At 42.2% G+C, this 27,964-nt stretch overlaps 1 protein-coding gene across 1 annotated transcript in view; it reads left to right on the top strand.

Moving 5' to 3' along the window:
- POLQ (DNA polymerase theta) overlaps nt 1-27,964 on the top strand; it is a 46,924-nt gene that overhangs the window by 13,738 nt on the left and 5,222 nt on the right. Inside the window, exons 5-25 of the mRNA XM_026050322.1 lie at nt 74-293; nt 1,466-1,610; nt 1,707-1,853; nt 3,105-3,317; nt 4,889-5,031; nt 5,194-5,398; nt 6,302-6,444; nt 7,745-7,938; nt 8,271-8,395; nt 9,958-10,201; nt 10,947-14,041; nt 14,969-15,112; nt 15,765-15,961; nt 17,805-18,045; nt 19,045-19,238; nt 20,926-21,063; nt 22,376-22,550; nt 23,338-23,473; nt 25,511-25,629; nt 26,641-26,825; nt 27,187-27,298. Coding sequence (XP_025906107.1) covers nt 74-293; nt 1,466-1,610; nt 1,707-1,853; nt 3,105-3,317; nt 4,889-5,031; nt 5,194-5,398; nt 6,302-6,444; nt 7,745-7,938; nt 8,271-8,395; nt 9,958-10,201; nt 10,947-14,041; nt 14,969-15,112; nt 15,765-15,961; nt 17,805-18,045; nt 19,045-19,238; nt 20,926-21,063; nt 22,376-22,550; nt 23,338-23,473; nt 25,511-25,629; nt 26,641-26,825; nt 27,187-27,298 — 6,515 coding nt within the window. The remainder of the gene's footprint in view (nt 1-73; nt 294-1,465; nt 1,611-1,706; nt 1,854-3,104; nt 3,318-4,888; nt 5,032-5,193; nt 5,399-6,301; nt 6,445-7,744; nt 7,939-8,270; nt 8,396-9,957; nt 10,202-10,946; nt 14,042-14,968; nt 15,113-15,764; nt 15,962-17,804; nt 18,046-19,044; nt 19,239-20,925; nt 21,064-22,375; nt 22,551-23,337; nt 23,474-25,510; nt 25,630-26,640; nt 26,826-27,186; nt 27,299-27,964) is intronic.

The following is a 27,964-nucleotide window of genomic DNA, read 5'->3' as shown; positions in this document are numbered from 1 at the left end:
TTGTGTGATTGATGTTTTCCAGGACAACAGCTTGTGTAGTTATTGACTTCCATTTTCTTTTAACCACTTGCAGAAAGCCAAAGACGACCAGTCCTCGTTTTAGTGGGATACAAATAGTAGGCATGAGCGCTACCCTCCCTAACCTGGGACTCCTAGCCTCGTGGCTGGATGCAGAGCTGTACTCCACAGACTTTCGGCCTGTGCCCCTCATGGAGTGGGTGAAAATTGGCAGCAACATTTATGACTCTTCCATGAATCTAGTGCGAGAATTCCAGCCCAAGCTTCAACTGAAGGTAATAAAACTGAGTTTAATTGAGGGTCTTTGGGATAACAGCTTAAAGTTAAAGTTAACATGGCATATTTACTTATTTTTTAATAGGTTACAATCCCATCTTCTTTTTTTTATTTTACACATTGTACACGCAAACTAAGAAATCATAGAATGCTTAAGGTTGGAAGGGACCTCAGAGGTCATCTAGTCCAACCCCCCTGCTCACGCAGGGTCACCCAGAGCACGGGGCACAGGGCTGCGTCCAAGCGGGTTCTAAAGATCTCCAAGGAAGGAGACTCCACAACCTCTCTGGGCAGCCTGTGCCAGGGCTCTGTCACCCTCACTGTTTTCTTAAAGAAATGTTTTCTTAAGTTCCTGTGGAACTAAGGACAACATTTGTTATTTTCTCGCCTTTTGACTTTTACTGGTAGCTTAAAAACACATAAAGTTATGAATTTGAATTCTTCATGTTTCTTGAATCTGATTTGAGGGCAAAGTTGACTTTGCAACCCTCTTGGCTTTGAACTCTTTATGTCACATATCAAGAGCATCAATTCCCACCCCAAACCTTGACCCTGCCCCAGAAAATCCCCTATCTAATAATGTTGTGTCCTGAGATCTACTTTATATTTCTCAAGGAGGGTAAATATTTCTAGTAGGGGACCTCTGGAGATTGTGTGGTGTAGCACCCCTGCTCAAGCCCATCAGCTAGGTTGCTCAGAGCCACGTCCACTCTGATTTTGAATATCTCCAAAGAGGGAGACTTCACAACCTATAAAAGGGAAAGTTCACAACCTATAAAATCTTATATAATCTGCCTTGTTCTTGCTTATATAATCTGCCCTGTTCCTATATAATCTGCCTTGTTCTTTCCCCACTGCTGTGGGATGGCGCTTGCAGCCACTTTCTGTGTACTGTGTGGCCTTCCTTCAGATGTATAGATTTATGAAACTGAGACATGAAATCTTATTTATTCATATGTAAGTTTAGGGCTGCCATAAGTAATATGGTTGTACCAGTGCCTAGACTTCTTAAAATAAGAAAAAAAATGAAGATGACAGTGCTCGATCTTCCTTGGCTCTTCTGCCTACTAGATGTAAAAGATTCCTACGATGACACAGAACAGTGACAGCATTTACAAACCTTGTTCAGTCTTACACTGCTTTGAAAATGCTTCCTTTTCCCTCAATTCAGGGAGATGAAGACCATGTTGTAAGCCTGTGTTACGAGACTGTTTGTGATGGTCATTCAGTCCTGCTCTTCTGCCCATCCAAGAACTGGTGTGAGAAGCTGGCAGATGTCATTGCCAGGGAATTCTACAATTTGCAGCAAGCTGAGAGTAAGAAAAAACAGCTAATAGCAGGCTGTAATCTTCTCGGTACCTTTAATGCAAAGTAATTTAAAGTCAAGCTATAAAAATATTTTCTTTTTCAAGGTTCTGCACAAAAATCAGCCCTTTCCCCAGTTGTTGTGGACAGAGAAGGGATAAATGACCTTCTGGATCAGTTAAAACATTCTCCCTCGGGCCTGGACTCGGTGCTCCAACGTACTTTACCATGGGGAGTAGCGTTTCATCATGCAGGTATTACTGAGTATCTTGGTTTTGCAGTCTGTGATGGTTACGTTGTATGGATTCTTATCAGAGAATGGCCAAATGGCTGAGGTTGGAAGGGACCTCTAGAGACCATCCAGTCCAACTCCTCTGCTGCAGCAGGGACACCCAGAGCACGGGGCACAGGGCGGCATCCAGGCGAGTTTGGAAGATCTCCAGGGAAGGAGACTCCACAGCCTTCCTGGGCAGCCTGTGCCAGGGCTCTGGCACCCTCACAGTGAAGAAGTTCCTCCTCACGTGGAGATTGAACTTCCTATGTTTATATTTAAAATTCCTGTGTTTATATTTATTCCTCTGGTTTATTATATTTGCCTGCTGCTTTTTGAAACCTTCTCTAGCTTATGACTGAAAAGAAGATATTTGAGTATTTTGCAGAACTATACTTGACATTGTTTATTCGCCAAAGACTTCACTAATTGTGAGGAAGTCTTCTATTATGTTGAATAACAGCAACTTTCTAAACAATTTGAAAATATTTGTAGAATCCCAGGAATATGAACTGATTTACAGCCAAAGCATTCTCAAGCTGTCCCTACTAGCTACTAGGTTTCTCAGAGCAGTTTTTTTCAATGTAATTCTAAAAGATGATAAATAAATAAAAGCAGTATTACAGTGAAGAAGAAATAAAAGGGAAACTTGAGGCTATAACTTTTGCCTAGATCTTTTCTGACTTACTTAAATATCAGTGTAAGTCATTTGTTGATCCACTGAGAGAAATGGACTAACTAGTGGGAGGCAAAACAGTAACAGTGGCATTGAATATAGGAAAAAACAAAACCAGAAACTCACATGGAGTGTGGGTTTTTCCTCAAGAAAGACCTTAGCCTGAATCTCTCAGGGATATGGAGAAGGACCTGTAACGGAGTATGAAGGAGGAGTCAAGGTTCAGAATGGCGACTCATTAAGTCCTGGTTCCTTACTGTGGTTCCTTACTAGAATAATACAGCATTTTATTTATAAATATGTAGTAAATATTTGTTCAGTTTGCTACTTGTGCAAGTAGAAGAGGTAGTTTGTGATTAGATTGTGAATGATGAAACCTTCGTGGAAAGTTTGCTTCAGTTCAAAAGAAATAAAGGAGATGATGGTTGTGACTGTAGTTAAAATGCTGAATGGTGATTATCCATTAAGGCTCTTTCTCTCCTTACTTGAGAGCAATACTGTTAGCTTTTAAATGTAATCTTGCTGCGAGTGAGTTCACTGAAAGGCATCTTTCCCCAGGTCTTACATTTGATGAACGGGACATCATAGAAGGAGCCTTTCGCCAGGGCTTGATTCGAGTCCTAGCAGCAACCTCCACGCTCTCGTCTGGGGTGAACTTGCCTGCGCGCCGAGTAATCGTACGGACCCCCTTGTTTGGTGGCCAGCTGCTGGACATCCTCACTTACAAGCAGATGGCTGGAAGGGCTGGCAGGAAAGGAGTGGACACAGTGGGTAGGTGGAGGCTTTATTAGCATTCCCCGAGAACGGTGTTAACCTAATTAAATCCAGGGCAGTGCTTTGCAATTAGCGACTAATCATGATGAATTCCTTTGGTATTTGGTATGATGAAATTAGTCAAGATGCATTTGTTTGGTACTAATGGAGTGAAATTTGTAGTTGCCAAGGGATTCCTTTTTGACTGCATGAGACTTGTTTTGATATTTGCGTGTCAGTTACTTCAGGAATGGCCTGTTTTTTTCCATGAACTCTTGATAGCTTCTAAGACCTTGCTCCTATGCCTTAATTCTGTGATGCATGGTTAATTTACTAAAGCATTTACAGTTTCAGTGTGAAAATGTATAGGAAACTGTAACGGTCAGGCCTAAAACTTGAGAAACACTTTTAAATCCTGCAGTCAAACATTGAAAAGCTGCATATGTCACCTGAAGTTCTGACTTGCATTTATAAACTTCCACTGCAAAATAATATTTTTGGATCCTGAAAGTACTAATGCCGTAGAAATACAGCAGAACATGAACAGTTGGTCATAGATAATATGCTAAGTTCATGCATCCAGTGGCACTAATTGACATCCAACAAGCTAACCCAGCCTGTTAGTTAAATTTGCAATGGAAATTTATGTCCATGGATGACATTTGGAGGAACTGTATTAAACAAATGTAAACAGAACAGTATGAAAGTGTGAAGTTCAACAGAAGGTGGAAGGAGGACTGGTTATGCAATTTGGCAAAGCCTCTAACTAGCTAGGCCAATCAGGAACCTCATTTGTTGAAAAAGAACCCCTCCTTTTTATTGTCATTTCCCTTTGTTTGTTTCACAGCTTTGGGATCTGTTTTTGTCTCTCACAGAACTTCAGTAGTTAGAGATGCACATTTAAATCCTCTATCAGGCATTGTCGGGTGGGATGTATTTAGATGTACTTCCAGTGGAAACCATTTCAGAGAAGGACTGATTGCTTGGGTTGATACCTGTGTATTTCTATTTTGCTTTGGTATCTGTAATTTCATTTCAGGAACAGAAGCTGATTGATTTAGCACCCACTTGCAGCATGTAGTGCAGCTTGTGTATTTCCTTCCTGATTTTGAGAGTCTTTTCTCTGTAGTTCAGAAGAAAATAGTAATGCTTGTATGTCATGACACTGGTCAAATCCATAACAAGAAGTGAGAGGGGTTCAGCTCCAGAACATGGGCTGAGAGGCTAACAAATAGAAATTTAGAAATTGATTTGATGAGACCTGAATAACTTAATGTAACTTTAAAGTCTGTGTCCTCCTCTGAGCTCTTGATTCTTAAACGCTGCACATCTGTGGAGTTTTTACATAGCAATGGTTGTACACTGCTTAAGTTGGTGAAAGAGCAAGTAGCTTTTAATCTTTTTGTTTTATTTTTTCAAAAGTATCTCCAATTGTCTCCTCTAATATGTCCTCAGTGAACTCTATGTAGCTGCTACAGTGCTAAAATGGAATATGGATTCAAAAACTGGCTTCATTTCTCAGTAGACTTAAAAGCCTGCCTTTTTTTTTGCCACTGAAAGTCATTAAACTTCTTCTGTTTTCCATGTAGGTGAGAGCATTTTAGTTTGCAAGCCCTCAGAAAGATCGAAAGGGACTGCTCTGCTACAGGGATCTCTCAAGCCTGTTCGCAGTTGCTTGCTTAGAAGGGAAGGGGAAGGTGTTGCTGCTAGCATGAAACGAGCAATACTTGAGGTACGGGACATGCGGAGAAGTGGAACTGTATTCACACCCTTGTAATTGTGAATGATTCCTGTCGCGATACCGTCACGTGTTCTCTGTGTACTTCCTTGTGGTTTGTTTTTCCTCTCTTGCCAATGCACCAGCTTCAAAAGATCCTGCTGTTTTCTTCAACAGATCATAGTGGGGGGAGTAGCCAGCACGCCGCAGGACGTGCAGACCTACGCTGCGTGCACTCTTCTTGCGTGCAGCTTGAACGATAGCCCGGCGGGAAACGAGAAAGACCGAGACCGAGTGCGGACTGGAGCTATTGAGGCTTGTGTGGCCTGGCTGCTGGAGAATGAATTCATCCAGGTGCTGGACTCGGGCAGCGAAGGGAAAGGTAACGTCGCTGCTCCGTGCTCTGCCTCCTTCCAGAGACCGCAGTTAGTGCTGCTGAGTCCACAGGTCTTCTGCATCTGGGAATTCAGTTCAGAAACTGAATGGATGATGGTCTTCTATGATGAAGACCTCTCTTGTGTTTTGATTTGGTTCTTGTTTGTTTCGTTTTAAAATGTGTCAGATTTTCTAGCTTTTTAAGGGATGTCTTTGTTCTTTCTTTAACACTGTTGTTTACACATGTTATCTTTGGAAAGCCTCTGTGTGGCATCTCTAAGACTGATGTGTCCCAGTCTACATATTCCCAAACTATGTTTAAAGAAGGTGAGGTTTTTACTACAGGATTTGTGCACATTGACTAGTTTTTCTGAAGGGAAACTGGTACAGTCTGAGAGAGAAGAATCACTTTCAGAACTCCATGGTACACATGGTTGTGCTTTTCCTTGGTTTTTGCCATTTTCTTGAAATGGCTTAGCATGAGGCTCTTAGCAGTAGTAGTAAGAATCTCCCATTACAGGTCAGGTTTGTATCTCATAATAAGATACGAGATATTTAGCTCTCTTAGGAGAGAAATATTCAAAATAATAATTAATGGACATGTGATGGTGGATGGAATCACTGTGTTTTTAGTTCAAATAACTGTCGTTAAGTGTTACTCTGAATACAAGTTTAAGGAAGCTAAATGTATAATGCAGTCTCTCAAAAAGATTAACTTAGACTTAGGCCAGATATTAAGTTGGTTTTTTTTTTCTCTTTAATTTTCCTGTCTTCAAAATGTGGAGCACTCATTTTTTTTTTAAAGGGCAGTTGAGGAAAGTTATTAGAATAAATATCTATAAAATGTCTTGCAACCTGAAAGTGAGATACAGCCTTGCACTTAAATGTCTTTTATTTATTTATTTCATAGCAAAAGTTTATCATCCCACACATCTTGGGTCAGCTACTCTTTCCTCTTCTCTTTCACCAACTGAAGCCATGGGAATCTTTGCTGATCTGCAGCGAGCTATGAAAAGCTTCGTTCTGGAGAATGATCTGCATATTGTCTATTTGGTAGGTTCCTCATTCCTTTTTTTTTCCCCTTTTATTTTCTCCCTTTCTTTTTTATCAGCTTATACTGCCAAAAGTAGGAAAGGAAAGAAAACCCAGTGCAGGGTTCCTCAAACGCATTTCAGAAGTTCATGAGTTTGTGTGTAGGATTTTTTTTTTCTCAAATACTTGAAGGGGACTGGTCGAGTTGTTTTTGATTGATGCCCAAGTTTAGGTTCAGCAGGCTGCACCTCAAATGCTGAAAATCTGGTTCTGATTTAGTTTGCTTCAGTCTGCAGATCCTACCTTGGCTAAAGGAAGGAGTATGCTCAATCTTTGGAAGGGAGCGTTGGTTGAGATTTATGTACATATGCGCTTGGAAATTTCACCAATGTAGTCTAAGATCTATGGAGAGAAAGTCATGAACCTGTGACTATAAAAATCTGGGACTGAATTTCAAGGCCTTGTATTTTAGCAAAGTTGATTAAAAAGAAAATACCAAAAGCAAAAGCCTTCAGTAGCTCTTGCTCTTTTCAACAGATGAAAGAAGATGCACATTTTAAAACTGTCTAGGCATCTGGTACTCTGTGCATCTATTAAATGCTCCTAAAGAACTATTATTAGTTGTTTCAAAATTACTGATCTTGCAGCATGCCACAGATTTGAAGGCTGAATCAGATTCTGCATTGTTTGAATGGTAACAGAATCGTTTATCTCTAGAATTGTGTGAAGGCTTTTGGTGGCTTTATTGTTACTATTAATAAAAGCTGAGATGCATTGTGTTCAAGGTGAATGCAAACTTCAGTAAACTCTGGTAAAGAAAAACAGAACAAAACAAAAATTACATTCCCTTCTGCTTGATCATATGTCTTGGCAGTCGTTAGTATGGTAGCTATTATTGGATTTTTTTTTCCTGTAGTGTGCAGGAAAAATACCCTCTTGACATTGGTTTTAATAGGCTGATAGATGTTTGTGAGTTTTGTCAGAGGAGAATAATCTCAAATTATATACAATCTTAAAGAAGTTTCTGGTGGCTTGCATTTAGGGAGCAATCTGGCAGATATTCCAAACTGTTTAATCATTACAGCATATAGCATGAGTCAGATCTCCGCAGCACAGATATTAAAAACCAATAAACAAGGAAAAGACTCAGACAAACTTTTACTTTCTTCACGCTACATGGTTATTACTCTGTGCCTCTGAGTAGCACATAGGATGCTCTAGCCACATTCCTAAGTCCTGCTCTAGTTTACTGTCATCTTTGAAGAAGCTCTGCTCCGCTTGTTACTTTGAAATAGTTTTTGCACTGGCTTCCTTCCTTCAGGTTACTCCTGTGTATGAGGAGTGGACCACAATTGATTGGTACCAGTTTTTCTGCCTGTGGGAGAAGCTGCCTGCCTCAATGAAGCGTGTAGCTGAGCTTGTGGGGATTGAAGAAGGCTTTCTGGCTCGCTCTGTAAAGGGCAAAATCATAGCTAAAACAGAGAAACAGCACAGACAAATGGCCATTCACAAAAGGTAGGCCAAAAATCCACACAACTGGACACGAATGCACAAAGACCAGAAGCTGTAACATGCAGAGAGGACCAGTTCTCTGCATGCTTTCTGGAGCACGAGCTGCATGAGCTGGTTGCTCAGATTGGTTTACAGAGAACCTGGGTCTGATCTACTGTGAACCAAGAATGTGGCTCTCCTGAGATGCTTGAGTTGATACTCTCAGAGCCATCTTTTGTGTTTCTTCTGTGGCTACACTTAACTGCCCTTTTGTCCTGTATTATCACAGTGCATTTTGCCCATGCACTAACCTGCCTTAGATGATGATTTTATTGCTGTGTGTGCTTTTACTACAGGTTTTTCACCAGTCTTGCCCTCCTGGATTTAATCAGTGAGGTTCCCTTAAAAGATATGACCAAGAAATACGGTTGTAGTCGTGGCCAGCTTCAATCCTTGCAGCAGTCTGCTGCCACCTATGCAGGTGAGTTGTGGGAGCAAAAAACCTCTGAGGAATCTTGGGCTGCTCTTTTTTCTTTCTTTTCAAATTAGGGGATTTGAAAGCTGCAGCGTGATACTAACAGCAGTAGGTCTTGTAACTTCCAGTTTTAAAACTTAATTTGTGGGATGGAGTCACAGTGTGTGCTGTGGGAATGGGGGTGAACGGAGTGGAATCAGGAGTGGTTGTAATGTGCTGAAGTCTACAGAAACTGCTTGTTTGTTTATCTTGCAGCAAAATAATCCGTTCAATGTTGATCATGGATATTAAGTACAGGTTCATACTGAAGCTTTGCTTCACAGTAAAAAATGCCTTTAGAATGGGTGAAGTTTAGGGTCTCTAAACCTCACAATGATTGTTTTCCAGTTGCAAAGTTTATTTGCCGGAAAGTTGGAAGTTATGAAACAGAGTGAGTAGTTTCCAGGTCATTTATCCCCAGATACAGAGAGATCAGAGAGCTGTAACCTTTAAGTTATCTTCTTACAGGAGGCTGTGCAGGAAAATAGGTAACATAGCACAACCATGTGATTAAGAGATTTTTTTCTTTCACCTAAAGTAACAGAGGACCCAGAGTCCTCCATTAGTCTGTAAATGGGCCCTCAATTGGGAAGACCGTTGTAGCTCAACTTGCCAAACCCCTTGTATGGGTTGCAGCATGAGTCAAAGCCCCAAAATGAAAAGGCCACGCCAACTGAGCCAGAGTAGTTTAAATTAATTCTGGAGTATAAATAATTTTTTTGCTGTAGCAGTTTCCCAATTCTGTATTCACAGTGCTAGTCGTTTTCAGCAGTCAGGTGGATTAGTACAGCAACAAAAATAACTTGGGAACTGAAGTTAATCTGTTGGCATGAGATACGATAAAAGCTGTATTCCATAATCACTATTAACAATGATGTTGAGGGATGCTGTGTCTTTCAGTTATTTTCATATTCTCTAGGTGCAAACTAAGAATATGAAGTTGTCTTTTATCCTGTGTTTGTTTTTTATTTTTTTTCACCCTCCTCCCATGCTCGTATGGCTGCAGTTGTAACATGTACTGTAGGTTTTGCCATCTCTTATGAGACTCTCAGTACCTGAAATTATACAGGTCAAGTTCTGCTGTTACGGAAATCAGTGCCAACTTTCCGTAATATCTGTGTATATTAATGTAATATATCTGTGTAATATCTGTGTAATATCCTTAATATCCTTGTAATGCCTTTCATTGCTCTTTTTTCTCTTTTCGTCCTTCGGCTTGGTTCATGGGGATCCTGTTATATCCTGTGTGTGCATTTCTTACTTGCACGATTAAGATCCTTGGAATTCCCGCCTTACTTGCAAACTGATTAACTCCAGCTTGAACCTGAGTTCTGGCAGAGCAGCTCCTAATCAAAGACATAATATGAATATGTTAGGGAACGATGGCAGTTGCTGTATGTACTGGGAGGTTAGAAATGTAAAGGTAATGCCTAATCAGATGAGGGGAGAGCCTGCATCTAACTTAGTAGAAGCGAACCTAGCGTCTACTTGCAACAGATGCAGTCCCTGATGCAACTTTTATGTTCTAGGGATGGTAACAGTTTTCGCTAATCGCCTGGGCTGGCACAACATGGAGCAGTTGCTTTCTCAGTTCCAGAGCCGACTCACTTTTGGTGTTCACAGGGAGCTGTGCGACTTGGTGCGCATCTCCGCGCTGAACGCGCAGGGCGCTCGGACGCTCTACAGCGCCGGCTTCCTCACCGTGGCTGACCTCGCCAAAGCCAGTGCTGGTGACGTGGCAGCTGCGCTCACCTCCTCGGTGCCATTTAAAAGGTGAGGAGGCAGGCCAGGGCGCAGTAAGAGCTTTGTTTGTAAGGTGCAGATTTACAGGAAGAGGTTTGTATTGAAGTATGGCAACCGTTTGGGATTTGGTGCCAAATGCTAATTAAAAATCACAGAATCACAGACTGGTTGAGATCATCCAGTCCACCCCCCTGCTCCAGCAGGGACACCCAGAGCACGGGGCACAGGGCGGCATCCAGGCGGGTTTGGAAGATCTCCAGAGAAGGAGACTCCACAGCCTCCCTGGGCAGCCTGTGCCAGGGCCCTGGCACCCTCACAGTAAAGTTCTTCCTCATATGGAGATGGATTATAAAATAATGTATAGCTCACTGTGACTGATCACAACGATTCCATAATTATTTTGAAATGTATTTAAGTTATTGTATTTGCAACATAACTTTGGGAGGTCATTTTTTTGTTCTTTCTTGACCTACTGCTTATCTGTGGGCAAATTGTTAAAGCTTCCGGGAGGCTTTTTGCCATCTCTGAAGAAGAGCTGGTGCCTTCCTGTTCCTCCATGTGATCAAATTAATTAATGATTCATTGCAGTATATCTTATGAGATTGTCTTGTGACCTTGTACTAGTGCAATGATAAACTTCTAGCATGAAGTTCCTATCAGTCTTTGAAGCTATCATGCTAATTGAAATAGGAGCGGAGCAGTATAGTGCCTGCTCCTTACATTGTTTCCTGTGACCTGTATAAATGTTTACATCTATCTGCTGCCGTTCCTGTAGTGTCCGGAGGGCTGTGGATGAAGATGAGGAATCAGCAGAGGAGCGTCGCAGCAAACGCAGCGTCTGGATCGCCGGAATGAAGGGCTTGAGTGAAAGTGAGGCAGCTTCCCGCATTGTGGAGGAAGCCCGGGGACTTCTTCAGCAGGACCTGGCGCTGCTGGGAGTGCAGTGGAACCCAGAGTCTTTTCTTGAGTCTGATACATCCTCTGTGACCAGCAATGAGTCCGAGCTGGAAGACAGACTATGTAGATCGAATGGAGAATGGTCTGCTCCACCTTGTAGGGCATTAAACAAGCAGTGGCACAGAGTTCAGCAGTGTGATGGCTCTGGCTTCGAGGCTGGAAACTTATCCTGCCTTAAAAAGGGATGTAAAAGGCGACTGAGCGGGAGTACAGCAACCTCCAGTTTTCAGAGCGAAGCCCAAGGCAGGGCACAGGTTCAGGCAGAGGAAGGAAACAGTGATGTTGTGCAGAGTGCTCGGAAAAGGCCAAATATGAGCCGAGACCAGGCAAACACAAAAGGTGCTTCTCAGGTCGAAACCAAGACAGAGTCCAGGAGGGTGATTCTGCCACTCTCTGCTGAGCAGGGAGACACACCAGCACTGAGAAAAATGTCTTCAGCTTCTCGACTGGTAAGAAGTACGGACACACATTTGAACCGAAGTAAGAACAGAACTGCTCCAAAACCTGCTTCCAAACTGCGGAGGTCACTGCTTGAGGTTTCAGATATGCCTAGCACAGACCTACAGGAGCCGCCCATTTTTCACCACCACATTGCTAAAGATGTTTTATTTCCTCACCAAAATAAGCAGGAATTTATAGGAAAAGCATCTGTGACTCACAAGGTCTCAAATTCCATACCTAAAGGGGAAGTTAACGTTGGGAGCAAAGATAAAATGGTAGGATTATTTACAGAGCCTTCCACCAGCAGTGATGGCCTGCCACAGGGGAGAGTATGTTTTCAGGCTGCTACTATAATGCAGGGTACTCCACAAGTCAATATGGAGACAAAAGATGGTGTAGAAAGTGCAGTAATATCTACTAGTGCTAGGATGCTGAAAAATGAAAATATTCATGATAAGCAGAATAAAATAAATAAAATGCAAGCAGGCAATGGCTCTACTAGCAAGACAGTTGGTAAACAGCAGACTTCTCTCGACACAGATCATTGTAATGTAACTGCCAGTTGTTGTGGCGATGGACATATCCATAATGGCAGCAGAAAACAGAAGTCTGTGCATTTTTGTCCTGTTGAAGATAAATCCTGCCTCTTCGAGATTCAGAATAGTGGCAAAAATAGGAGCAAAATGCCCAGTGGAACATTGTTACAAGCTGGAGGAGTGCAGAAAGGTGACAGTTGTCCTGGGGATATTCTGAAAGACTCTCTGTTAAAATCCAGAGCTGCTTCTGCTGTAGATGGTATTCAGAATGGGGCATTCTCTGATCCCTTCTCCGAATCTAAAGACTTTGAAGACAGCTTCAAGCTGGATACTCAGACTGAGAGGATCTTAAAACAGGAGGTAGCAGTTGGAACTGCAGGAGATCAGGGAAAACGAGGTACAGAGCTGGCAGCATCACCACAGCAAGAAATCTCCAACTTACTGAGCTGTGCTAGTACTTCACGGGCTGAAAAGGCTCCTGATGAAAAACTGGCTGCAACAGTTAGGGGGCTGGGCTTATCGAGTTTTGGCACAACAAACAACATCACAAAAGCCGTCGATCACCCCTGCAGTCATAAAGTTAGGGAGTCTGGAAGCCTTAATTTGCAGCCTCTAGGGAAAGAAACAGAATCTGCCCCTTGCCTTAAAGGATGCAATTTCTCAGTGACTGACTCCCAGCTGCACAGTTTTCTACAGGATTACCAGACCCAGCATTCGGTGAAAGGGGAATGTGCCTCCAAAGGCCCTACTGAAAGGGCCTCTCCTGATGGCAGGCAGCACCTTGTGCAGCTAGAAAGCCCAAATCCTGTCCCCGAAACCAGCCTCAACATGAGTGATAGCTTGCTGTTTGATGACAGCTTCAGCAATGTCAGTGACCTTTCAGCTCCTCACGTCATGGAGGCTGACAGAGAAGAACCTGGGGGAGAGCAGGAGGTTTTGCCCGCCTCAGATGTTTTTTTGCAGAACCTAAGGCCTGTGCAGAATAAATCTGAGGTCAGTGGCAATCAGAAAGAGCCTGAGGAGCCTGCACAGTGTAACAATGTGTCTCTAGCATTCTCTGATGTGATAGCTGAAGTTTTAGATCATGCAAATTCCCCATCATTTCTGGGAGATCTTCCTTCCACAATTCATGCTCAGTCAGTGATTCATAGCAGTGAACCCAGACCAATGGATTTAGTGGAAGAACTACCTGAGAAGCTTCAAAAAAGCCAACGAGCTTTAGACAAGAAAATCCATCCAGTGGCATGGACTGACTGCACGTTTGAACTAAGCCCAGGATTGCAGGATGTCTTAGACAAATGGCCCAGTCCTTCAGGCATTGAGCCTGTTTCAGGAAGTCCAAGAAGCTCCTGTTTGAAAGGAAAGTTAGTTGCTTTGGATGCTAAACAGGAGCCAGCTCCAGTTTTTGAATTGGACCCTTGTCAGCCAGAGTCTTTGCCCACGTGCCAGGATTTAAAAAACTCTTGCAAAGATCCGCCACCAGACAGTGCTAATGGGTTTATTCCTCCAACACCGCCGACAGAGCCTTTTTCAAAGAGTTTGGTAACATCTGGGAAGAAGAGACGTGTTACCTACACAAATGAAGGGCAGCAGTTCCAATCGAAGCAGAATAGGAGGGATGATGCAGAGCAGCAGGAAAACCCACTGCAGTTGAATGCCGGGAGGGGAGACCCAGCCGAGGCTGACGGGAAGGATGATTCCATTATAGACCAAGGCTTTTCACTGCAGCTGTCTCAGGATGTTTCACCACTCGTTCCGTCAAGTGCCGAAAGCTTCACTATTATTGATGTAGCAAGCGACAAGGCGCTTTTCCAGACTTTCCTTGCAGAATGGAGAGAGAAAAGCAGATTCTCCGTCTCGGTAGCATGCGAGAGAGCCAAGTGTCTCTTGTCTCCCAGATCCACAATTGGTGGCAGATTCAAACAAGGTCAGTTCCGTGTTGCCGTTGGTTATTTTGCAGGCAACAAGGTGGCTTCTTCATTTTAAGGCGAGAGAGGAAAAGATTGGCAAAAAGAAAGGAGGAAAATTGCTGACGTAATTGAATATCGTTGATCCCTGTAAAGCAAACGAGCTGGGTCTTGGCAGAGGATGGGGAGGTCAAGCATTGCATGGGGGGATGGAGCTGGGAAGAATAAGCCTGTGGTGCTAGTCCTTGCTTGTGACTTTTTGTCTTTTTTTGTTTTGTTTTCTTTCCATGTTTTAGTGAATTTTAATGTATTTTAAAATCAGTATTTGGGAGTATACTGTACTCTCAAATTGTTCAGGGTTTGCACCAAGCAGTGTTGTTGAGCTTAGGAGAAATACTCTGCAGTCAGCAAAAGGTTAATTCATAATTCACTGTTATATGAAATTTAGATCAGTTCCCGGGCTTTTGTAACTGCTTATTTTTTTTCCCTTTGCTGCCAGACATGTTCATGTCTTCCACTTTGTTACTTGCTGCTGCTATATCAACATACTCTTCCTGTAAAATTACAAGATTAAGCAGAGTTGGGTTACTTGCTATCATATGGTCGTCACAACAGCCCATCTTCACTATGAAAATATAATTCTGATGGACAAATACAGAATGTTTCACAGAGCGAAAGGAGGAAATAGAATTAAGTCTCAACACTTCAAGAGATTTCTAGGAAAGGCCAGAGTTAGTATGTTGTACTGGTCATTAAAGGAGAAGAGAAGATCTTACCATTCTTAACATTTTTTTTTCCAGAAAATAAAAAAGCACAGAATTTCTCTCTATAGGTAAACGTTACATATAATTTTAAAGGAATTTAGACAGCTGTGTGCATTTAAATTTTCCGAATCCAAACTCTTCTGTATTTACAGATGCCTTTTTATAATTGTAACTAAAAGCATATTCCCCTAGTAAAATCTCCTCAGAGAACACGAGTTCAAGGTGATGGATTTCCTGTCCAAGGCTGCGAAGACGTCTTGGTAGTGGGACTGGCCGTGTGTTGGGGTGGAAAAGATGCCTACTACATCTCTTTGCAGCAGAGCCAAGCTGAGACAGGTGAGCAAGCAGAGAGGTCCTGCTGCATTTCTTGATGCTGTGTTTCAAGAAACAAGCTGGGGGAGATGATAGATTCTTTTGAAGTGTTTTGAACATCCCTACCACAGCTCTGCTGTGCACCAGGCAATTAGCTATGTTACTTGTGCAGTGCTCTTAAGTGTCTTACGTGTTCAATACCCTTGAACAAATGGCTGTGGGTATTTGCTGCTCTATGAGAAGGGCAGGTGGTGGGCTAAAGCACTGGGCTGCGTATCATGCGGACTGCTTAAATGCTACCCTTACTCCCTTGTTTCCTTTCAACTTCCTCCAGCTTCAAGAACAAATGTGCTCATGGGAATGAGTGGATATGGGGAGTGTTACTAGCACAAAGGACATGACCCACCTGTGCTATTAGCTTCATGGCTAGGGGTTGATTCCTGTACCTCCTTCAGTTATAGATACAGCATATTGCTTTCTGGGTGCTATGAAACTATAGAGTTCTGGGTTTGCTATGCTACAATAAATAAAAACATAAAAACAGCATTATTTTCTTGTTATTTGTGCACTGTGCACAGTACTTCATGTTTCAGTTGATAGAATTCAAGATTTTTTCTCACCCTTCCTACCTTATAATAGATAAATAGATGATCTTTGCTTGTGTTTCCTGTCCTAGAAATAAGTATGAGTTTGGCACCGCCACCTTTGGATGAAAACCTGTCAGTAACAGAGAGACTGTATCACTTGCAGCAGTACCTGCAGAAGACAACCAAGCAAGAGCGTTCAATGGTCATGTACAACTTCATTCAGCACTACAAGACCCTGGTGATGGCTTGTGGCATCTCCTTGGAAGGAAGCTTTGAGGACCCAAAGGTCTGTAGGATTAAGAAATTGATTGGGCAAAACTACTATTTTAAACAGACAAATGGGAAGACATGTCACTCCTTCCCCTAGAGCCAAGAATCCTTCTCCATCTCCCAACCAGTGGTATGGAAGTGTGTGCATCACCACCAGACGTGTCATTCTCAGTGCTTTTCATCACTGTGCAGCTGTGTTTTCATCATTGCGGCCACGTTTCTATGTAGAGTCAACCAGGGCTTTCTGTCCTCTTCCTCCAGCTGAGGAGTCCATCTTTCTAGAGCCTTGGAAATCTTAGCTCGAGTGGGATGAGTCCATCCGTGCTCAGCTGTTTTGACCGATGTTTCTGTGGTTAGTAACACCTGATATGGCCCATACCACCCTGCCACCAGCAGTACTTCTTTCTGCTCTTGGCCCAAGATCCACTCTCCTGGTTGGATCTTATGCCTGCAAAATCTAAGGGCAGGGTCTGTGCCAGCTGGGCTTTCTGTCAGAGAGATTTTACAAGACACAGTGTTCTGGCCACATATTGCCTACTAGACCTAGGAGATGTCGTGGTGCTTTCTTAGTCCTGGGTGACGGTATTTCTAAAATTCCCTAAATTCTTTTTTCTGGGTGAATACATCATAAACCTTCAGAAAAAATGTGTCCCAAACATTTGACCCTTCTTTCCTCTATTTGTGTTTTCTTTTCAGACACTTTTTGAGCACCACTCCCTAAAAAAATGGAGACAATTCACAGGGGCTCCCTTTACCCCCTCTCCTGTTCCCCTCATAGCAGCACGTCACCCACCTGCTGCGGTAACCTGATTCCTGGCGGTGGGGTAAATTCCCTCAGTATCTTCTGCAAGGCTGGCCCAAATGTGGGACTGATGTGCTGCTCCTTCTGGGAGGACCATCCATGTCAACTATTGTTTTATCATTTGCTTGTTTGGTTGATTGTTTTTTCGTTGTTTTCTCCTCTTGTTCCCATTCAAAGGCCTGCTCCCTGCAGGGACTCAGTAATAGGTTGTAACCCTGTCCTTCCCTCCCATGAAAAAGGATGCTGCTTTTTTAATGCTGCTTTTTTTTGTTTTAAGGACTAGCTTTTGCAAGATCATCCTTCTTTCCTTGGATCCAAATAGAATTCCTAAAAGAAACCCCCAATCTTTTCAAGTGTAAAGATTACCTGCTTTTCTTCCCCATTCCTATAGGATCATCCTAAACAAAGGGGACTTTTATTTTATTTATTTATTCATTCATTCATTCATTTATTTAATTCCCTTATACCTTGAGTGGTCAGGGACACAATCACAAATCTAACCCCCCTAAATGTGGAGATTTCACACATTTGTAAAGATAAAGGCTCTCTTGTTCCACTCCTAGCCAAAAGCCAGATCACTTTTAAGATGGTAGATGGTATGGTGCATACCAAAGGGAAAATAGCAGAATTCTTACTGCTAGTATTGATATGCAGAAAAAAAAGAGAGCCCAGCCTGACCCAGATTCTAAATTGATAGCAACTCTAGATTTTTACAAAGTCAGCTTTCAGAGTAAACATAATCTTGGTTTTCGTATTTAAACCATTTTTTAAAATTTTGGTATGTGACAAACAGAGCGCATCACTTTTATGCGTTTAGTTTACAGAGGATAAGGTTTTTAAATTCATTTTCAGTGAGAATGAAGCTTTTCAGTGACTTTACCATCTTGAAGTTTCTGTCTGAGATCATGTGACTTTTTTCACAAATGCTTCCAGTCTGCCTGCCAGCTCAAGACAAGTGACCTGCTCTATAACCTCGCATTAACCTGCAGTTATTTATTTGCACTGTATTATGATTAAAATGCTGGAAATGTCTCATGGAGGGTCTCTCTCTTCCAAGGTTGCCTGTTGGCTGCTTGACTGTGGCTCCAAGGAGCGTACCCTGCACAGCATGGTGACGAGCTTCCTCCCCCATGAGCTACCTCTGCTGGAGGGCGTAGGCACTGGCCAAGGGGTGCAGAGCTTGGGCCTTAGTGCCTCTACAGAGCACTCTGGGCGGTACCGAGCAGCTGTAGAGTCTGTGCTTGCCTTCAACGTCATGAACCAGCTCCACGCTGAACTGCAGAAGGAGAATCTGGCAGGTAAAGAGAGCTCTTCTGCTTAAAGGCGGAGGTAGAGGGTAAGGGGAGCTGCTGGAGCATGAGGTAAATGATGAGGGGAGAAGAAAGGTGCTTTGGGAGTTCTTATCTAAGAGCATGGCAAAACACTGACTTGTTAAAAGAAAAAAGGGATTTCCTTTTGGAAGTACCTCTGATCTGTCAAAAAATTAAATTTTGGGGGACAATTTGTGGGTTTGAGGTAGGATTTAAGAGGTGTTTGTGTCCCAAATATCCAACAGTTCCATTGGTTAAGGCACCCACTTGGGTTACAGCAAATCTCTGAATCAAACAAATCTCAGACTTGGTCCTTGGCTGTCCTCTTCCAGGCAAGTGCCTTGGCCAGCCATTCAGAGGGGATTTTGTGGGCATCCCTATAGTTTCTCATGAACATTTTCAAAGGATGTTGCTTTTCTTTGCTCATTTTGCATCGCATCTGTGAAATTCTTGTAAACTTAAACTGAATGATCCAGAGCCTTTCCACAAAAATTTTGCTGGCTGCCTGTTCCTGTGAAATTAGAAAACCTTAGTGCCTCATTCCTGAGCCTTGCAATTTTGTCTCCAGTAGATTGTTAGCCAAACTTTAAGGTTAAGGCCAAGACCTGTTAAATCTTGTATCACCAGTTTACAACATCATTTATGATCATTATATATAAATTTTGGAACATCTTTAAAAGATGTCAGTGGTGGAATGAAAGGGTATCAACTTCGATAGTCTTGTAGTAGGCCTGTGGTTTATAGCATGTTCAAATCCAAGGAGGTGGCTGTTTCTTAGCAAAAACATTTTGGGCACAAGCTGTGATACTCTGAAAACAAAGATATTTAAGATGAATCTGTATTGAAAGATTTTGTTGTGGAAGGACATTCAGGATTTTAAAATTTAAGTGATATTCTAGGATTGCCCAGCTACATTTGATGAACCAGCTATAAAAATGTTCTGGTTTTGATGCCATTAGTTTTTCCTGACTTTTGTACACACTGCAGATGCATTTTCCAAAGTGGAGATGCCTACCCAGTACTGCTTGGCTCTGCTGGAGCTGAATGGCATTGGTTTCAGCACGGCAGCCTACGAGGCCCAGAAGCAAGTGATGCAGGCGAAACTGAGGGAGCTTGAGACCAAGGCTTACCAGCTCGCTGGCCACAGCTTCTCCTTGACCAGCCCCGATGATGTTGCAGAGGTGAGAGATGTTTCCCTGTTTGCCCCATCATTCACGTTCCTCTACCCTCTTTCTCCACATTCCCCACTCTTCTCCCCCATTTCGCCCCTCCCTCCAGTCTCTTTCTTCTCTCCCTTCCCTTCCCCTTCCCTCTCTCCCCATCTTTCTTTGGAAAGACGTCTTTGTCTTTCTTCCCGCTTTCACTTCTTCTCACCTTCATTATTTTCCCACACTTTCGACAGTCTACTTGTGCTTTTGATGGTTTGCCTGCATGCTCAGTGGCTTGTCCACACTTTCCCTGTGCTTTCACAGAATCACAGAATTCCCAACAGCCTTGCTCATTTACCCACATTTTCCTTTTTTTCTCTTTCCTTCTTGGTTTCCCTTCTTCCTTTTTCCTGCTTTCACTTCTCCATTTCACTTCTCCACCCCTTGTACTTTTTCCCCACACTTTTTCTCCACTGTTTTATTTCTCCCCGCCATGCTTTCATTTTTCCCCCCACGCTTTCCCTTTTTTGTCATACTTTCACCTTTTTTTCCCATGCTTTCACTTTTTCCCTCAATGTCACCTTTTCCTCTGCTTTCATTTTTTCCACCTCATTTTCATTTTTTTCTCTTTCACTTTTTTATCTTTTGCCACCTATTCTTCTTTCTGCTTTTGCTGTTTTTTCCACTTTCACTTTTTTTTTTCTTTTTAATCATTTTCCCCATACTTTCACTTCTCCTCCGCTTTTACCCACATTTTCTTTTCCCACTTTTCCCTGTTTTTCACCCCCTTTTTCCCTGTTTTCCTCCACGCTTTGCCTGGTTTTGCTGCCCCCTTGCTTTCCTCCCTAGTCCACCCAACTTTCCCTATTTTCACCTACTGTTTCCCCCCACACACTGTTCCTTTTTCCCCATATAATAATTTCCCCAATAATGCCCTGGTCTAATTTCAGCTTGCTCAGGGAAAACAGGAAGAAAAACTTTTCTGAGATGTAGTTTTCTTAAATGTGAAAGCTTGTTCTTCATGTAAAACTTCTTTAGGAACCATTTGACATATCCTGTATTGATTAGTAGAGCTTTATTCCCTTTTAATTTTGTTTCTTTGAAACTTTTGTGCTGCGCAAACATATGAGAAAACAACTTTTGCTTCCTTCTGCCACCTGTGAAATGAAGCACAATAGCTGTTAAACAGTGTATTCTGCTGCACAAAGACCAAAAAATGAAGCGCTGTATTGTTTCTGCTGACAAGTGAATGTATACTTCATTTTCTTTCTCCTGGCACATTGCAGGAAAACTAATATTCAAGGTATTTTGGGAAAAAAAAGTGTTTGGGACCACTTCCTTGTGTGCCATTTGTGTGTGTCTGAGGGCTGTTTCCTGCAAGGATTTCTCTGCTGATTTTCTTCCCATTTTCTGTCATTTTAGCTCCGTACTTTATAGTATGCTGTCAGCAGCAACCTCACTTACTGGATGCAGTTAATTACCTTTTCTAAAAACACACATCTGAACTCAAACTTACAGTATTTAGAAAATGAGATTTTGTAGTTAATTAAAATGAGGAGGAATTACTTTGATAGCACAGATCATTAATCAGCTTTTTAATTGCCTAAAGCATTAGTACTGTTCTTTGGTTAGAGTACAGGCTGTTTAAATGCTCAGTCATTCAGTCATTGCTGTCCTCCAGAGAGCAGCATATAGAAACTGAAATGCTGATTTTTTTCAGGTTCTCTTCCTGGAGCTGAAGTTGCCACGAAATGGAGACGTGAAAGTTAAAGGGAACAAGAAAACACTGGGTTGTGCAAGAAGAGCAAGTGCCAGTGGGAACAGGGTTAGGCTGAGCAAGCAGTTTAGTACAACCAAGGTACAGTCAAGTCTGGTTCTAGTTTGAAAACGACTGTAAAAATAACTCTTTTTAATTCACACATCTGCTCTCAGGGTACATCGAAGTTAGATTTGCTGATTGAAATGATAGTAAATTTTTGCTTCCTTCTGCTGTCCAGTTAGCTCCAGATACCGCTGGACATTCAAACTGGATTCTGTCTTCTTCATGAGTGGAATTATCAACTCCTCCTCCTCTTCAAAGGCCTGCATGTAGTGAGGGCATAATTATAAATAGAAGGCTTTAATAAGAATAAGTCAGGCAGAATTTGGTTTGCAGAACAAAGTCGAAGACCAAAATAGCACAGTAATTTTGTAAAGCCAACAGCAGAAGAATTTTACAGCATCAGCTTGAAATTTACTTACATAAGGTGATTAAACACAATATTTTTCCTGCCTCTTTCTACTATATCTATGTTTTGTGCTTCAAAAAACCTATTTTCAGAATGATTAACCTGGCCCATCAAATCACACATATCAGAGGCTTGTGAAAACTACCAACATGTGTGGCAGTTAATATATTAATATTGGCATATTAATACATTACCAGTTACCTCAGGCTGGTGACTGCTGTTGTCAGTGATGTCGGCAGATTTTTGTTTCTATTAACAGAAACAAGTTTGCTGTCTTCAGTACACAAGTTTTCCCCTTGTTCCATAGAAGTTAGTGGCTGGAAGGCAGGGATTCATCTCTGAAACTCAAGTGGCAGTGAAGAAGTGCATGTAGTGCTGGCAGGTCAGGGAGCAAGAGGCAAAGTGCAGGGCTGAAGCTTTGCCAACTGCTGAATACAAGAATATTATTTTGAGAAAATCTTGTGCAAATGATTGAAATTCTTGTCAGTGCCTTCATTTTTCTGATGCTAACTAAAAAGATTTTTTTTTGCTGCTTTTGTCTTGCAAGGAGCATGGTTGAGGGCTTTGTTTTATGTATCCCTAGCATACAGATAGGAGAGAACAGGGAGAGAAATGTGCAAGAAGCTGGAGGAGGAGCAGCATTAACACTGACCAAGAGGAGGAAATATAGGGGGCCCATGGCAAGTGATGCTTTGTTTGACTGTTTCAAGTGACTTACTTGTTGGTGCATGCTCAAGGGTGGTGATGAGGATACTGCAGCCATGTCTCAGAGGGCTTTCATTGACCAGGGGCTGGTAGTGTAAGTGGGGGGATGTGCATGTGATGGAATGACTTTGGAAACTTGCTCTGGGTGAAGAAGTGTTTTTCCCTGCAGAACTGTGAAACCTGTATTTAATAAATAAGCTTTTAAGGTAGCTAAATGCAGTCTTTTCTCTCCACAAGGATGTTTTGGAGAAATTAAAGACACTTCACCCATTGCCAGGGCTGATACTGGAGTGGAGAAGGATCAACAATGCTATTACTAAAGTCGTGTTTCCACTACAGAGGGAAAAGCGTTTCAGTTCCTCCCTGGGAATGGAGAGGATATATCCAGTGTCACAGACTCACACAGCAACAGGTAAAGAAATGTGTGCCAATATCCCTTGCCATTGCTTTTTAGCAGCTTTCCTAAGGAGGAAGTGACAAGAAGTGAAGCCTGTTTTGCTTTTCAAACCAAGTGACAGTATTAAAACAGTTGTTTCACTTTGATCTGCCTTAATAGTCCAGATACATTATAATTCCTAGCTTTTATATTCCCAGAGTAGTAGTACTCCTTTTTTGCAAGTATTAGCATGTAAATCTTTGACCCCAGAAGAGGACCAAGGTTTGGGGGTTGTTGTTGTTTTGTTTTTTAATTTTATTAATGATATGAAAAAGCTGCAATGGAAACCACCTTAAAACCATTAAATCCAAATTGAATTTTACTGACTGCCCTCTGAAAAAATGGCCAAAACCTTAAAGGTAGGAGTAATGAGAGAGAGAATTATGACAACTTTGGGAAAGATGTCATAAGCTTGCTAAGCTGAAAACAGAATCCAAGAGGCTGTTACAACTATAATTCCTGGTGGAAAACAGCAAAGTAGCAAAGTTGTAAAGCATCCATCACCAGAGAAAGACATTCTAGTTTAGAATAAAAGCGTAGTAAGGCTGGAAAATAGATTTGTTTACAAAACGTGCTTGATAGACAGTGGATTTGGTCTTGCTTCTCTTAGCAGGTTTCTGAGCTCATAAAGCAGCAGTGGGACAATGCTTCCTTTTCCTCAGTTTTTTGCTTTTGCCCAGAAAAACTTGGTTAGAGGTTAGAAGCATTGGGTTGGAGAGGTTCTTTGGGGCTCTTTCTTATTCCGTCTTGTCTTGCTTCTCAGGTCGAATAACCTTCACAGAGCCAAATATCCAGAATGTGCCAAGAGATTTTGAGATTGAAATGCCAACTGTGGTTGAAGAGAGCCCACCCTCCCGAGCCCGGGGAAATGGTTATTCTCGTGCTGTTTCTGGGGACAGGTAGGATCTGGCAAAGCTTCTGTCTGCTCTGCTTGTCTGAATTTGGTTGAGTTGTCAAGCTTTTCCTTTCTGGCTTCCCCCGTGGCTGTGGTCATGGCTGTGTGACTCATTACTCAGTGTTTCTTTTATAATTTCAGGGGAACAAATTCCTAAATATCAGCGACACATGAAAGGCACAATAAGACTAAATAAGAGTATGTGGTTTCATGTGCCTTTTGCTTCTGAAGCTCTTTATGAAATCCTACAGAGATGAAATTAGTGTTTTACTCCCTGTTATTGATTGGAAAGCCTGAGTGTGAAGAAAATCTAGAGTGTGAAGAAAATCTGAAATAAGACTGGTTATAAAACCTCCCAGGACCTCTTCTGAAAGAGGAGGGAATTTTGTGGCAGAAGTAGAAGAAGGTACAGCAGTTTTATGCCATGCCACTCGCAGCATCAGAGAGCACAGGTGGAGGTGGATGTTTTTTTCATAGAATCATAGAATCCTTAAGGTTGGAAGGGACCTCTAGAGGACATCTAGTCCAACCCCCTGCACACACAGGGTCACCCAGAGCACATGACACAGGGCTGCGTCCAAGCGGGTTTGGAAGATCTCCAGAGAAGGAGACTCCACAACCTTTCTTGGCAGCCTGTGCCAGTGCTCTGTGACCCTTTTTTGTTCTCTGTTAATGATTTTACTTGTTATAAATCATCTTTTGCAAAAATGGGAAGATAGCAGAACAGTTCTAAATCCAAATCTGGTTTCTCCTAACTAAACAAACCTATTTTGACAGCATGGGGTGTAAATGCTTGAACAACTGCGTAGCAGTCTGGTAAGCAAGATGCATCTTTGTATCTCTTCTCCTACCACAGTGTGCCGAGCGCATTGAATGGGTCAAAGAAGGGAACACAGGAATAACAGGATCTCGTCTGTTGTCTCTGTTCTCCAGAAGAACAAGACCTGTTGCTGGAGGCAAAAGTAGCAGTCTGAGGAGTTGCTCTGGCAATAGAGGTCAAGCTCACAGCAGCTTTGCAGGATGGTTGGATAGTGTCCTGGGATCTTGGAGATTTCCTTGAACAGGAGCAGCCATCTGGAGAAGTGGAAGGCTAGCCGTGCTTTCTAAGACACCTGCTTCTCCGCCTGACTTTTGGAGATAAATTCCTTGAGCCACAGTGCTAGGAAGAGTGACTGCTAGCACACAATAAGTTGTTGTGTAGTCAGTTGTGTAGTCACTGCTCCAGGCATGCAGGTGCAGGCCTTCCAGGCTTGAGTCTGACTCATCCTTTGTCTCGCTAACCTGCCTAGCTGTCAGTGATCCTTCTTCTTCCTTCTGCTGTAAGAAGCTTCTAACCTCAGGAGTGTAGCTGATTTATATTGTGTTAAAAAGCCCTTATTCATTCAGCTACCCCACAATGGCCACTCAAGGTCAAAAGAAAATCAGCTGGCTTTGGGGATTTTTTTTTGCTTCACCTTTACAGAGAAAAAATAATAAGATATTCTAAATATGTCTTCTGCAACTTCTGTTCCACTTTTGCAGGCCTACTTGTGTGTACACTAGCATGTGTGTATGCAAGTGTATGTGTGTGCACTGGCTAGTGTTGTGGGGAAATCTATTCTGTCTCTACTAGGCATAGTTGGTGTGGGTGATAACATGCAAATGGTATTGGGAGAAGACTTGTCACTCAAGCTGGGATGTTGAATTTTTACGATTCTTTTAGGGCTCTGTAGCTACCTTTCTCAACTGCACACATTACAGGTTTGGGAACTTTCTTCTTACCTGTTCTGGAGTGAAATTATCCATTTTGGGACCAAACATTGAATATACCAGGAAAACTTACCTTTAGATCTGCTCAGAATCAGTAAAACCCTTCAAGTGTTCCTATGTCTTCCGTCTAATTCTCCCACGTTCAGAACAGCCATGGATTGCTCAGAAGAATGGAATAGAAGCTATTGTCTCTGTATTCACTAATTCATTGCAGAAGAGAAAAAATGATTAAGCATCTTTAAACATAGTTTCTAAACCCCATGAAGCACAATTGGTCTTTTTGTCTCCACAGAGGTCGAATGCGCTCCAGTATTTTGCCTAATGGGGCCAAGATTCAGGCTGAAGACCAAGCTGAAGAAAGAGGAATCCCATTTTCTGTTAGCATGAGGCATGCTTTTGTTCCCTTCCCAGGTAATGCTCAGATCCTGCTCTGTGCCAGCTATTTCTTAAGAACTTAGCTAACAAAAAAACTTAGATGAAGAGTGGAACAAACTATAACAGTATGTACCTGTTTTGGCAGCCTACTTGGAAATCCAATTCTGTCATTACAGAGTTTGCCCTCGGAATTAGTCACAAGGAGGCTGTAAAGGAAAGCATTTGAGCTGGGGAAAGCATTCAAATGTTGTGAATCAAATGTTCACACTTTCATTGCCTCTTTAAGTATATATAATTTTTAAAGAGCTATACTTATGCAGCCAATAAGACACAAATTGCAGTCTTACCTGATGTTTGCTGACATGTTTCTAATGGCAGTCCCCTTGCCTTCCCTGGCTTGTTACAATTCTGCTGCTCTGACCCCTGTGCTGATCATTCATATGAAGTATTAGACTCTTTAACAGAAGCCCAAAGAGATTCCTGTCTGGCAGTATTTATTGGGGCCAAGATGTAAGGGCTGGATGATAATCAGGCAGGCTTTGGGGCAATAGGCAAGAATCTGGTTGCATTTTTACTGCTAACTGGGAACGCTTTCAGCAGTGGCAGAAGCAGCCCATAATGCCTTTCCTAAGAAGACAGATTGAGGCAGGCTGAAGTAACAGCTTTTGAGCTGTGTCATGCATGTGCAGGAGTGCATGGAGAAAGTTGTATGGAACTTTGTTGTATAGTTGTATAGGGAAAACTTTGAGAGCAGAAGGAGCAAGTAGAGCAACTAAGAAGCTCCAGTCCCTTTTACTGTGTATCGCTGTGTATGCCTGTGTGAAGCTACTTCCAGTGCATGAGGGAAAATTCTAATTTAGTAGGATGTGCTCTGTCCTTTTCATGCTCGTATCCAACAGGCATAAATGATGGCAACAGTCAGGCAGATGGGATTCAGGCCTTCAGTTTCTCAGGGGATGGATGATCATGGGGTTGGAGTGATGTGGAGTGTGATTAGAGTAATTTCTGAAATAATATTGCTTCAGACTAACTCAGTGTTCACTTCAGGTGGCTTAATGTTGGCTGCTGATTACTCTCAGCTTGAGCTGAGGATCCTTGCTCACTTCTCTGGCGACCACAGGCTCATCCAAGCCTTAAATGGAGGTATTGATGTCTTCAGGAGAATCGCAGCGGAATGGAAAATGCTTGATCCTGCAGCTGTTGGGGATGACATCAGGCAACAAGCTAAGCAGGTATTTTTTAGCAAAAATAATTATGCAGCAAATTGGTGAACAGGAAGGCTTGGGGCTCAAAGCACCAGGAAATCACAGCAGTAAGATTTTCTGTCTGGCTTCAGGGGTGACTGGAGTTGTTCAGGCCAGTAGCTGTTTAGTAATTCCTTTGTATGTCCTCCCAGTCTCAGCAAGTTTCAACTGGTGCTGACTGGGTTTTGAGGGAGGAAGGTGGGAAAATGTCTTGTACTTGGAGGTGGTCTCTGTTCTTCAGTGCATACCCTTGCCCCAACATGCCTGTCTTCCACTGATTTTGTTTTGGCTCTGCTTTCTCTTCATGGTTCGCCATACACCCGTGATTCCTGTGACTGTCCTCTGGCAGATTTGCTATGGAATCATCTATGGAATAGGAGCAAAATCTTTAGGGGAGCAGATGGGGATTGATGAAAATGAAGCTGCCGACTACATTGAATCCTTCAAATCCAGATACACAGGTTAGCATATGGGGGTTTAGGGCTTGGGCTACTCCCCTGCCCCTGCTTCTTCATTTTGCATCTCTTCAAATCCTAAATTTGGTTCTGTGCTCTGCTACTCCTAGCCTTTTCTTTTTTTTTTCCTTTTTTTTTTTCCCCCTTTTTTTAGGAAGCTTGGAAAAATTCCAGAACACAAGCATGAACAGAGCTGTTTTGTACTCTTTAATGTTGTATTCTAAGTCCTGTTTTATTCACCTTTAGGACATTGTTATTTTGTTCAATAATTAATCAACCCTGGAGATTAGTTTTAAAGCCCTAAGCTTTCTGGCTAAGAGAAAGAGTGAGGGTTTTTTTTTTCCCATGTTAAAACACATAACTTTAAAGGATACATAAGTTCTTATTCTTTAAATAGAACCATATATTTCTTATTTATTTCTTACATTCTTGTCTTCTGCTCTGTGGAAATTCAAGCTGTATATGCTATACTGCATATAACAATTCCATTTTTATCCAGTTACTCTAGTTCTCCGACACTTTGTGAAAAAAACATTGTTGCATTTCTAAGAAGCCTGTTAACTTTCTCCAGGAAAGCTACGGAAAGAGTGGAGTCGCAATCAGAAAATGATAGGAGGTCAAGCTCTAATTGTAACACTTGGAAATGAGCTGTAAAATAAAGTTCTGAAGATT

The sequence above is a fragment of the Nothoprocta perdicaria genome, unplaced genomic scaffold, assembly GCF_003342845.1.
Source record: "Nothoprocta perdicaria isolate Ctin4 unplaced genomic scaffold, notPer1 scaffold_68, whole genome shotgun sequence".
Taxonomy (NCBI): Eukaryota; Metazoa; Chordata; class Aves; order Tinamiformes; family Tinamidae; genus Nothoprocta; species Nothoprocta perdicaria.
This window is presented reverse-complemented; position numbering and strand designations above follow the sequence as displayed.